The sequence below is a fragment of the Podarcis cretensis genome (genome assembly GCF_951804945.1).
Source record: "Podarcis cretensis genome assembly, chromosome: 2".
NCBI lineage: Eukaryota > Metazoa > Chordata > Lepidosauria > Squamata > Lacertidae > Podarcis > Podarcis cretensis.
In genome coordinates this window covers 50,834,505-50,847,639 of record NC_137171.1, presented here as the reverse complement: position 1 = coordinate 50,847,639, position 13,135 = coordinate 50,834,505, and the positions used below count along the sequence as shown (strand labels likewise).

The 13,135-nt window shown below is 44.5% G+C and overlaps 1 protein-coding gene across 6 annotated transcripts in view; it reads left to right on the top strand.

The window, feature by feature from the left end:
• The window catches only part of ARHGEF37 (Rho guanine nucleotide exchange factor 37), a 44,985-nt gene extending 33,197 nt beyond the window's left edge, over positions 1-11,788 (top strand). For 5 of the 6 annotated variants that reach the window (XM_079964807.1, XM_079964806.1, XM_079964803.1 and 2 more), the window contains 6 exons: positions 2,580-2,690; positions 3,388-3,717; positions 5,845-5,973; positions 6,989-7,187; positions 8,298-8,470; positions 9,044-11,788. In XM_079964807.1, coding sequence (XP_079820933.1) covers positions 2,580-2,690; positions 3,388-3,717; positions 5,845-5,973; positions 6,989-7,187; positions 8,298-8,470; positions 9,044-9,277 — 1,176 coding nt within the window. In that variant the 3' untranslated portion in view covers positions 9,278-11,788. The remainder of the gene's footprint in view (positions 1-2,579; positions 2,691-3,387; positions 3,718-5,844; positions 5,974-6,988; positions 7,188-8,297; positions 8,471-9,043) is intronic. The other variant, XM_079964804.1, reaches the window with a different exon arrangement.
• Positions 11,789-13,135: the final 1,347 nt, after the last annotated feature.

Sequence of the window (13,135 nt, the reverse complement as noted above, 5' to 3'; positions counted from 1 at the left end):
TTAAAACTTTTAGTTTGCATGTAAGTGCCTGGGCCCATTAGTTCTGATTTCCGCAAGCCACAGAGAAACAGCACTAATCCAAATTCAATTTGGGGAAATGAGTCTGCATGAGGGATCTAGCAGGAATATTTTTATGCTCTTAAAATGGCTGCAGATGCACATCTTTACATTGGAGAACATTTTCAGATGTGAGTCTGACACAAACACCTGGCTACACCTTTGGGGTCTTCCTTGCCATCTGTGCATTTCAGGTTCATATCTGTGGATGGGATGTTCATCCACAATTCCTCAGGTATATTAACAGGTAATTGAAAGGAAAGGAGTAAGTATGAATAAATGCTCTTCTGGGAGGCAAGCTGTAATCTTCCAGCAGGAATTGAGATAGTTTCCACCAGTAAAGATTTTGAAAGCAGATAGGGAACCAAACCTTAGGAAACACATCAATCTTTCTTCTGCTGAGCCTGAGAGATGGGCTGTGTCACAGTTTAAGCTTTCATAGTGGTATTATTGCTTTATGCCCAGTCTGCTCTGGTGTTTTGCTAGCAAGAAAATGAATCAGAAAGAGTGTTCTCAAAGCTAACAGTGCTTGGCACATGCTGCAATCCCCTGCTCTTGAGATTCATCATGTCGAACATACTCAGGCTCCATGCCCTGGGGGAGATCCTGTTGGAGGTGTGAATAAACTCCCGGGATTATATGAACCAAGGGCGGAAACAACCTGACCTCCAAATGCATTGTTTGGCAGGTTGACAACAGCTTTTAAATTGCTCTGCTTTTTTCTTCCTCATACATTTGCAAGTATCAGTCCTTGGCCACAAACAAAGAGCCCAGACTTCACCCTCAAGCACAGTCTCAACATTACGGAGTTCAGAATGCACTTCTTGAAAGAGGTTAGACAGAGGGCTTAAACACACTTCCACTTGTCCCATGCCTGGAAAGCATGGGTCCAAACATTTTTTCCCTTGCCCCATTCCTTTCCCAGGGAGAATCCACTCTTTAGCTCTAATTGGGAGCAAATAGCAATCCATAGAAAGCCCAAATTGCCATTTGCTCCAATTGAGCTCTAAAGAGCAGTTTTCCCCAGGGGAAAGTTGCAGGACAAGAGGAAGTGTGGATGAGCCCAGAGTGACCAGAAAATCCTCCCACTTTTTTATTCTCATAACTGATTCTGATGCTTTCTTTCACAAGACTCTGTTTTCCTTAGGATAGATACATCCCCACACCAGATCTATCCCATAGGGGTACTTTGGAGCACAATGGCCATCTTAAAGTGCAGCTAGGCCATTCATTTTTCAGTTTGGATCCACTGGGTTAGCAGGGCCCAATTGCCTACTGAAACCCTTTTGAATGTAGTGAGCAGCATTTGGGTGGTGAATCTTTGCTGCAATCACACACAGAGAGATGCTTGTAGGTGAGAAAATGATAATGTTATTTGTTTTAGGAAATACATAACATGGATGGGAAAGTTTCAAGTTCTGACCTAACTAATTAGTCTAGGAGGACAGGGCAGTCATGTCTGCTCCGTTGTTCTCTTAGAGGAAAGCAGGAAGATGACCCTCTTATCTTGAGGTCGAAGAGAGGAGTGTGAGGAGGAGCAGGAAGTTGTAAACAGGATGCAACATATCAGTCTAAGAAACAAGGGGATAGAGAAGAAGTAAGTTGACAGGTTAAAGGTACAGGGATAGTCTGGGAATATTTATGTTCCTTCTTTGTGTTAACCCATGCAAATCCCTCTTCTTCAAATGCATCAAAATGCAATGTTTCATTAAAAATGAAAGGGTAGATACAGAATAGATGTGGATTGTGGTTAACGTGGTGTGTACACCACTTCCCAAAGCAGAAGTGGGAGCTCACTGGATGCAGAGGAAACAGGAGTGTGCCCATCTAAAAACACACTTGCCACTGAGAATTAGTGTGAACGGCTCCATACAATAGGCTGCTTCACTCATTCTTTGAGCAGGTTATGTTTCTGAAGTAGGAGCTGGCTGAAATCAGAAAAATTAAAAATATGTTGACTTTGCTGTTAGTTACACAAAGTAGTGATCTGTGATCACAATTCGCTGCTTTGCAGATTCTATGGTTTTGGGACTCTGCAATAGATTGTGGAAGTTTTTATTGGTATACAATCAGCCTCACAGTAAGAAGTTATGAGACTTCAGAGCACCATCTAAAAATAGATTTGTTGGTACTAATGGCCCCATTCAGTCACATATTTCACTGATACTCTAAGCAGGTTATGTAACCAGAACAGAAAGGAGAAGAATGTTTGGACTTGAAGATGAAAGACCACCCAGTGCATTTTGAAGAAAGTTTCACCACAGATCTTCCTTTATTGGATCAATGTCATAACTCACGGTTCCTCTCTCATAGCATTGTTAGCTACCCAGTGTTTCAGAAAACCAGGATACAGATGGGTCAATTAATTGAAAATTAATTCCCTACTCTGGGACTGTAGGGAGCTGCTTTCTACCAGGTCAGAATACTGGTCCATCTAGTTCAGTATTGGCGACACTGCCTAGCAGCAAAAACATATCTTAATCACTTCTTCATGTAATCAGGCTCTTTTCTTTGTCTCTTAGGCGTTCCTCAGCTATAAACCGCATGAGAACGAACTAGGAACAGAAGGAGGGACTATCCAACAATATTGCCAACTTGCAGGAAAACTCCACAGCACTGTCTTTGCTGAGTTTGTAAGTAACGTCTTGGTTCTTTCTAGTTACAGCCTGGTTGTGGTGTAGGGAGGAAGAATGTAGCAGATCTACCTTCCTCCATCCTGGCTGCTTCAGAGCTTTTCCATTTCCTGGTAGCATATTTGATGGCTGCTTATCTCTGAATCATCCAGAACACATGTTCTACTGCTCTACAACATCTGCCTTGATTCTACAAACACTGAAAGTTTGGCTGTTTACACACTCCTGCTTACTATAAATCCAGTGCATCCCCACTGCTAGTTTAGGAAGCAGTGTGCACACAGCATTCACCACAAACCCATCTCTCTTCTATATCTACCCTGTTACTTCTTATGAAATACTGCATTCCGCCCTCCAACTTCAATTTGAATTTGGGGGGGGGGGAGAGACCTGGCTGTATACATAGCCTTTCCTTTGACTGTATTCTGACCCATGTTGCTCATTGTTGTAAAATGATGCCGCAAATCTTTGTTAGGAACTGGGTTCCTTTGGGCTTGGGCTGTTCATGTTGCATAACAGGTGAGAAGGTGGAGTCTGGTGATGGGACCCAGAGCATGTTCCTTGACCTTTTGGAGCAAGAATTCCTCAGCACTTCCCTAGTGGAACCCCAAAGGGCCCCAGTCCCCGATGCCTCCCATCTGCTGAGTCAGGGGAGGCCAAGATTTCAGAACTGTATTTGATTTTCCTTGCTTTGCAGAGGAGACGACTGGAGAACCTGGTGTACCTTCCGCTGGTCAACTTGTCAGAGACTCTGAAAGGGCCTCAAAAACTGATCAAGAAGCGCTTGGACAAGCAGCTGGACTATGAGGAATTTGAGGAGAAGAGGAACGAGACAGGCAGTGTGACATATGAAGAGGAGGCTGCCATGAATACCTATCTTGCTATAAATTCGCTGCTTGTGTCTGAGCTCCCAGTGTTCAACCAGGTGGCCCGGCAGTGGCTGGGGCATATTCTGCGTACTTTTGTGGCCCTTCTGAGGGATCTGGCCAAGCAAGTTCTCCAAGAGGCAGAACGGGAGGCTACCCAGGTAAAAAGATTGGAAGGGAGGATGAGGATGTGGGGTTATGGTGTTTGTGCCTAGAGACAACAGATAACTGTATTGCCTCCCAGGCTTAGGGACATACATGCACTGGCAGATGGAGTGGGAAAGGGTGCTTAGTAAAACTATCGTCTCAGTTAAAGATGGTTCCCAGGCTCTACCTCTTGGTCATATGCATGGGTGACCAAGAAAGGGACCCCGGGTTTGGACTGTGACATTTGCTACGTTACCAGTGAGGCTGTTGGGGAAAGACTAAAAGCCGCTTCCCCTCTCCTCAAACAGTTCAATAGAGAGAGGAAATAGGTTTAACTGTGGCTAACAGGTGCCCACTGCCCTCTCTTCTTCCTTCCTCCCTGCTTCTGATAACAATGAGCATTAAGCTAGCATCTATTAGCATATTTATTAAAGAGATCTTCCATTTATATCCATGAAGCTGTATGCCTTTTCTTTGGAGAGCTGATTCTGTTCCTCCTGCCCAGCCAAAGACATGTGCTTCAGCAGTGTTAGAATCCTGCCCAAGCAGTGAGTCACCTGACTAAGACAGGCTTGTTCTCAATCTCTCGGAGACTCTCCAAATTTTAAAAGACTCAGAGTTTCAGATCCTTATATGATCCTTTCCCACACCACCAGCCTTTCAATGCCCTTTCCTGCTATGCCAGGATCTGTGCTTGCTGCTTCTGTTTTTCACCCAGATCTGGTAAGCTGCCCCACTGCCTGCTCCACAAGCAACAGTTGAACATATTTTAGTTAATTGTTTCTAATTTAGTCATGCCTATTAATTTCAATGGGTCTTCTCTGAGTAAAATTAAGTAGCATACCACCCAGTGAGCAAGATTCAGCTAATGAGCCTGTCAGCGGATGCTCTCTGCAAGGACATGTGCAACATGGTTGCCCTGTCTCTCTGCCCTGCAAACGTAGCTCAGGGCAGGTTGGGAGAACACCTGGAACAGGACATGGAGGACAAGAGAGGAGGGATCCTTCCATTTGGCAAGCCAAAAGCCTTGCCCCGAAGGAACTATCAGCTTAGAGCGAGGTTGAATTCCTCCAAATATGACATCATTGCCTTGCCACTGTGTGCTTGAGGCAATGCACTATAATGTAAACCAGCAATAAAACTAACTAGTCTGTGCCCTTCACATGTTAAACTCACAAAACCACGAAAACCAACTTGCGAAGGTGCTTTTGCAGACAGCTGAAAACATGCAGTGTGGATTCTTTCCTGGGGGAGGTTCTTCCATAACATGGGCCCCACCATTGAGAAAGCCCTGCTGGATGCACTAGAAGAACGTACTACCTTAATAAATCAAAATACAGAAGAATAGCTCTTTTGGATCACACTGAAACTCTCATTTATTCCCCAGAAGGAAACTGCACAAGCAGGTCATGAAGGCAATAGCCCTTCCCCAATTTGTACCCAAGCAACTGGCATTCCGAAGTATATTGCTTCTGAACATGGAGGTTCTGTATAGCCTTTGCAAGAAATAGCCATGGATAGCCCTAATCTCTAGAAATTTGACTAATCTTCTTTTAAAGCCATTTAAATCAGGAGTCTTTACTATTTCTGGGGGCAGGAGTGTATCGTACATTAATGATGCATTGTGTGAAGAGGTGCTTTCTTCACTGAGTGATACAGCACTCTTGGATTCTTCTGGGACAGGGAGAAATTATATATATATCTCCATCTCCGCACCATACATCGTTTTATAAATCGACTACAGAGAGCAGGACTTGCCTTGCAGTCCCAATGGCTATAGGAGATTACTTCCTTCTCACAACCTCATCCCTTCCACACACAAAAGGATGCAATTCATCTCTGTCCCTCTTCCAGTGACTGTAAACAAAGAAGGAGCAAGGAAAATGCAAAGTAAGCACTGGCAGAGACATATGCTGCACACAACAGGATGGACTTAGCTTGCAAACAGGATGGATCTTTTGCATGCTTTCAGAAACCTCTAGCAAAATTTATATTTGTACATAAAATCTGCTACGAATCTCATCATTATCTTCTGTTATTATCTTATTTTTTAATATAAAAAGTACCTTTCTCTGCTTTCCATAATTCACCCCCACCCCCACCCCCAAATCTCCAATTAATTATAAGGTTCTTCTTTACAGCTGCCACACAGACACCTCCCTGCACCTGATTTTGGGAAGATGGTGAAGGACTCTTTAAGCCAGGCTGAAGCTCAGCTCTACTCCTACTGCAAGAAATTTGAGACTGTTATGCCAAGCTCTGTTGCAGAGGTAGGAGACTGATGAAGGTTAGAGGGTGTTCCTGCAACCTTTCTTCCCCCGCCTCTCCCACAACTCCCCAGACACGATGGCTGATTGATACATTAATATGTGGCATGGGCAAAGAGGGGGGAAGTTACTCATACCAGTGGTGTTGTTGCTGCTATCCACCAGGTCCCCATGACACTTGCATAAGACTATTCTTCACTATATATGTCCTAGTTTCAGGCAGTAACTGGATTCCCACCCCACCCCCCCACCCCGTATGCTAATAAAATATTGGAATTTTAGTACTCAGGAACCACAATAATCCCAAGGCAAAATACCAAAACACAAATGAAACAGAACCAACTCTTGGACAGGATCAGGCAGGCAGCAAAAGGCAGCAGGTTTCAGAATATCTTTACAGGGAAACAAACTGTTTGAACATTATAGTTTCTCACTCTTGCACACTAAAATGTATTGTGGGCTGTCTCTCAGGCAAGGTGTTTGTATCCCCTGCATTCTGTGATTAACTACTGTGCATTTATTTTTATTTAAGTAAATGTTTATAAAGGCCTTAGCACTAGCATTCCACAGCCACCCCCCAGCCCAGAGGATCTCTGTGGAAGGAGTGCAGCTGTGAGTACAGAAGCAAATGCAAATAATTTCCTTCCCCTTTTCCCATCAGAGTTTTTATTCACAGCTAAATTCTGCAACAGTATAGCTCATCTTTAACCCACAAAACGTCTGCTTCCTCAGTGCTTCCCGGCTGCAATTTTAACTCTTATTTTCTTAAAAATAAAATAAATCTACCCCATAGGAAGCATATATCCTGTTAGGTTATCTGCACAAACCCACTGTTCAATGCAGTAAAATGTAAAGAATTGGTTCAATTTGCAGGATTTGTTTCATCATCTTCTAAGATATTTTGGTTCAGATGTGGCTGCACCCTACTTATGATGACTCATCCTCCAGTGCACTAACGTGGTCGCACAGTTGACTGCAGAAAGATGTTTCTGACCCACTTCTCCCTGTGTCTTTTCAGCAGCCTCTTAGCCCTGCAGAGGAGAGGAAAGTCCATTTGCTCATGAGCAAACATGGCCCAGAAAAGCTATATCAAGTGACAAGCAACACCAGTGGCAGCAAAAACATGGACTTGGTATTGCAGAGGGGGCAGATTGTGGCTCTCTTGCATGACAGGGACACCAAGGGCAACACTAACCGATGGCTGGTGGATAGTGGAGGTACGGTAAGGGTTGCAACTACACACCTAAACCTTTTATTTGCTACCAAGGACCTCACCAGGTCAGTACTTATGACACAGATCTCCCTGCCTTAGGGTGTGACAATTGCATCTGTCATGATGAACTCCTGCACTTCTAAATGGACCGCTACACTGCTGTTCATGGTCATGGGATGCCTAGGCGCAGGGGTGCAGCTCATATAAAGTAAGGGAGCCCAGTGACCCATTGAACATACTGGAGGGGGGAAAGTCTTCAGGCACATGTGGGGTGCTTGGCTGAAGCATGCTTGATGCTCCCAGAAGGCTCCGTGTGTATTGTCTAGTGCACACATTACTGCAGAAAAAGAAAGAGCAGCAAGTACATGGCCAACCCTGCTGCAATTGCCTGGGCCAGAACAACAACAAAAAAAGATAACTAGCTGAAAAGTGGCAGGCCAGCTGCTAGTGGCAAGCCCATTAAGCTCAGGGGAATGGAGAGGATGGGTGGCGGCTGGCCTGCAAACTGCCTGCTTCTTGTTTGAGCCTCATTGAGAACAGGGTCAGAGAATATCTACACCTTTTCCTTTCTTCCCAAACCCTCCTTTCCCTTTTTGCTTTGTGTCTTTTTCTGAATACTGCTCCTCTCTCCACCCCTTCCCCCTTCCTCTTCCTGCACTGGTTTTCCTACCACTCTATTAATCTTTCTTTGTACTTTCCAAATTACTCCTTCCACCACTTATCCCCCCTCCCCACGCATTGCTTCCAAATCCTCCCCTTCTCACATCTTGTTCCAAGTTCCACCTTTCTCTGTCTTTGACTTCCTTTATATAATTTGTTCCCGAGGTCAACATCCTGCACTTGTTTCTTATTCCTCCCCACCACTCTGTTCTTCTTTCCTTCCACTAGTACAAACCACACATCCTTTCTCTCTCCCACACAAGAGCAATGCCTTTCTGCCTGCCTTTTCCCTCCTCGCCCATTACAAATCTTTCCAATAATTCCAAACCCTTTCATTCTCTTCACTGTATTTATAGTCCACCCATCAATCCAAATTATCAAAAAGAAAACTGCTGTACCCGATGAGAGGACCTTGCTGCTCAGCTTGACCATAATGGTTTTATGTGCCCTACAGGACCAAGAGGTTATGTATCACCTGGGAAACTCCAGCCATATCATCTCGTCCAAAACCAAAAACCCAGAATGCAGGTGTCAGTCCCAGGTGGTGGTGGTGAACAGATGCATCACCCTTACAACTTGCCCCAAGCTCCCAGCCCAGCACTTCATTTCAGGACACAGGCTTTACATGTGAGTAGAAAATTTCAGCAATGAATCTTCTTTTAATTCTTTTCATTCATTTCTTCCCAGCATATTGTGGCATAGATACATGTGTACATGGCTGGGCAGTGGCGGATGGAAGGAATTTTGCGGTACTGTTGGGTAGATCTGTATTTCAGATATGCAAACTTGTGCAACCATCCCAATATAATGTGGGTATTATGTTTAAAAGATGATCTCGGCTGGTGTGACAGAAACCTGGAATAGCATAGCCTTAGAATAACCCAGCTACATGGTTTGTGGCCAAGGCATTTTGCTGCCTGAGGCAGAGCAACCAGTGGTGAACCTTGTGTGGGGTCCAAGTCAGCGCTGCTGCCCAACAACATCCAGAAAGCACCAGGCCAAAGAAGGCTGACCTGGCTACTGCTGTGCCATAAACTTCAATATGCCTGCCTACCTCTCCATGATATTCTTACAGCTGAGACATGCACCCCAGAGGGGTAACCTAGTTTACCTCTGTGGCTGGGCAGCCCTTGTTTCTCCCTTCTCCTTTGTGTGGCATATGTATGCAGTGTTATCATTCAGTCTCTCTGCTTTCCTCAGGTAGTTGCTGGTTATCCATTCGCAGCCAGGAGCAGTCATGAGGTCAGCTTGCAAGCAGGTGAGCCAGTGACTGTGTTGGAACCTCATGACAAGAAGGGATGCACAGAGTGGAGCCTGGTGGAAGTGAATGGCCAGAAGGGCTACGTGCCTTCCAGCTACTTGGTGACGGTGCCTATCCCAGAACCACCTGGATGGGGCTCACCTGCTTGGCCATATCCAGCGCCGCAGACATAGCCATAAGGAGGTGCTCAATTTCAGAAGTTAGCTGTGCTGTCACATACCTGCCCTTTCCATTTCCTCCACAAGACTTTTCATATTATGCAGTGAACAAAGAGGCAGGCCAAGGGACCAGCAGTTCTGTGGATTGACATGAGTGTCAATATGTCCTGCACATACTGAAAAGGTGTGATTGGATATGGATGTGTGGCTGCTCATAGTGGCCTGATTTTTTGAAATTGGCGTTTTCTTAACCTAACACTACTGATAAGATTCTTCCACAAGTATTTTGAGGGAATGTTCTCATACAGATGTAGCCTTAGGCTCATCACTGGCTTTACTTGATAAAGGGGTGTTCACATGTGTCAAGTAAATTACAGGGACAACAGACTGATGTATTCATTCCAGGATAACCATCTCAATTGGCATCAGCAGGCCCCCTAAACAAAGAGATCATGTGTCACAGGGCAATTGAGCGCCTTTTTTTGCTTTTGTTGAAGTGATGTTCTCCTTTTGACACAACGTTAGTGGGGAAACAGCCAAAGAAACTGGCTCAGTGTTTTCCACTGATGTGCATGGTCTGCCAGCTCCGAAGATGCTAAGCCCAGTCCTGATCTCTGATAATAAATCAGCTTTAATAAACTAGGCAAAGGTGCTGCAATATATGTTTGCTGGAGAGAGAATCATAATGTATTTAATATGTAGCCATCCTCTGATAGGCAAGGAGAAATATCTAGAGCAAAGTCAGATAACAAAGTCACAAGCAAGAAAGCATGTATGCTCTAGATAACTTTTATCTTTGGGTGTGGAGTAGTTGTCTACCTCTAGGAGAGAATACAAAGTATTATGGGGTTGTGGAGGAAGTCAGATGCCAGACCCTAAGGTCTGATTCGCACAAAACATTATGAATATTAGCTCTTTAATTCTTTTTAATTTGCTTTCCTTCAGAAAGAGAAGTGAAGGCAAAAAGAAACATGAAGGACAGCTTCGGAGCTGTCCTTCTCCAGGCTTATGAACAACATAACGCTAGGAGCAGATGCAGATTGCTGCATGGGGCAGAGCTGCCAGACTAGATTCCTGGGCAGGTGGGTCTGTTTCTTACTGAGGGAGAGAGAGAGCTGGCAGGGAGGTCAGTGTGGTGCAAACACACAGGCAGAAATCCTGGATTGGCTCCACAGGTGCATTTCTACTGTCCTGTTTTACCACAAGCATAGAAAAGAATAAACTAAGAATAATGATAAGAATATCATCATCCATTCTTTGGTGCCAATGATGATGATGATGATTTCTTACTTGCCCTTCTCCATAAGGTATCATGGTGTGTTATAATATAGAAATACAAGGGGTGGGGTTCAGCTAACAAGCCCTGTAAAGTGGAAGTCCTGTGCAAGGACTTCTGCTAGTGCAATGGGCTTTTCTCCCACTCCTCTCCCTTCATGCCCATGTGCCCCCCAAAATTGTCCCGGGGGGGGGGGGATCTGGAAGAATCCCCCAGAACATTGTGCAAGGGGAGAAGAGGGGAGGAGTTGTTCTATCTGGCAAGCCAAAATGCTTGTCCTGATGGAATGATCGCTTTGGTGCAGTGCTGAAGCCCTCTCAAGATTAAAATCAGTTAAAGCAATATACAGTCAGAAGAATATATATCTCAAGTATCAAAGGCTAGGATACTGAGGTGTGTCTTCAACATAGGCAGGAGAACTTGGAGCGAGGGAAGCCATACCTGTGAGATCACTGTGGCCTACAGGTATGCCTAAATATAGATGTACTTTCCATGCCGCCCACCAAAAGAATATGCTCATCCTTCCCACACTCATGTCCTCACGACCATCTCAGAACGCTTTTGGCACCAGCAATGAAAACTGATGTCTTCACTGACCTGAGCGATCAAGACTATGTGAAACATTTAGATGTACTAATGTTCCTGTGTGTGGCTGATAATGCAGCTTATGCTGTTTAAAAATTTAGCAGGGGCTCTTCAGGTGTAGCTCTTGAAAAATGCATGGGATTGCTCTTTGATGTACAGCATTTTATGTGAGCTGGAGGACGAAGGAAGTGGAAAACATTATGTTGTAACTCACCCTTAATAGAAGATCCCTTGGGTTTGCACTGCGCATCCCAGTGCACGGGCAGAAGTCGCTCCACTTTGTGAGAGGTTGGTGGGATGGCAGCCAAGCATGGGTCTTCCTCCTCAAAGCTTCCCTTGGTTTTTTTAAACTCCAGTTGCTATTCTGTGTTTATGTGAACCTTGGCAGAAGAAGTAAGGTCCTCATCACAACACTAATGGGCTATCCCAGTCATATGAATTGAGCGTGAAATGTCTGAATCTTACATGTGGCAGCATCTGCAATCTGTGGATGCACCTAAATAAAGTGGTGGATGCACCAGTAACGACAGACGATGAGCCTGCTCCAATTCCTGTTTGTACGGGCTGTTTCCCTCCTGCAGTTATGTTTAAGGCACTTTATATTTACAATAGCTGTTTTGCACTGCATTGATTGCAAGAAGTAAAGAGTTGCTCCTCTGCTCAAAGATGGCTTTGAGTTTTGTGTTTAAATTGTGAGTTCATATTACTTGTATTGAATCCATGCTTACAAAACTGTTTCTTCCAGTAATCATGCCTGCTCCATGTACCAGCAAGTTCAGAGTTTCACCGCCAGATGGCTCAGCTACCTCATTTGTCAAGTGAAAACGTGCCAGACAGTCCTAGAACTGGGTGCTTGCCTTACGCTTTGGGTGCTGATTTATAGAGGGTAAAATTTTCTGCTTGTTATCCATTTCCCCATAGGTAGGATTTTATTACTTCTTGAGAGAGTCTTATACTTGCTTCTAGTGAACCACCTCTTACTGTAGCTTAAAGGCAGGTTTTCAGCTGCACAGTATCTAAATGGGAACAGAATATTGTGCTTCATCTACCTGCAAGCCCTAGGTAGTACCAATGCCTCTTGCAACAAAGCTGATGTAAATTCACTGAAAGGGAGAGCTGGGGGCTATGAGGGAAATCCAGTAGCCACTACTAACATAAGTAGTGTGAGAGAGCAGGGTGGGGAAGAAGCAGAGAGGGAGGATGCTGCATCTGTAAAGCCACAGGTGGGTGTTTCTGATAATAGATGTGACATCAGCATGCAGTGTACATGCCTCTTCAGTTGCCCCTGAATCACTACAGCAGAACAGGGTGCAGTACAAAGTCATATGTAGAGTGACCCTGGGCCATGCAAGAAAAGAAGGAAGGAAGGGACAGGCAGGAGAGGAAATCTGTTGTTCAGAACACTCCGCCATAAGTAACATCATAACTCCCTTCCCAGATGCATGATATCAGGCTAGGATGCTTTATACTGTAATAAGATTCAGTTCAGGACTATTTTGCCATCTCTGCTGAGTTATCCTTGCAAAATGCCATCACATTTACCATTAGGGTGAGCAGACACTCAAGATATATCTAGCATTATTGGCCAGTTCTGTGGATCAATCTACAGCTCCCAAAGTCAAGCAGATACTTGGACCCTTGCATAGGTATGTGTACCTTTCAGGCTTCTGACAAACAGGACAAGGGCTGCCAAAATGTAAGTGAGACTCAAATCTCATGTTTGTATCAGGGCAGGGGCTGCATAACAAGTGTAGGGTTTAAGTCATCGTGCCCATTTGTCATTTTGGGTAATCTGTGATCGGGTCCCATACACACACACACACACACACACACACACACACACAAACAGCTGTCTCTTCCACTCTGTCACCCACTTGTGTGTATCATACAGGGTTTCAAATGAAGTTGGCTCATTCTATACCTTATGATTAAAATGTATAGGGTGTTATTTATAAAAATGAATCCTACCTGACAGGAATGTTATGAAGATGGAAAATAAATACAAGTTACAA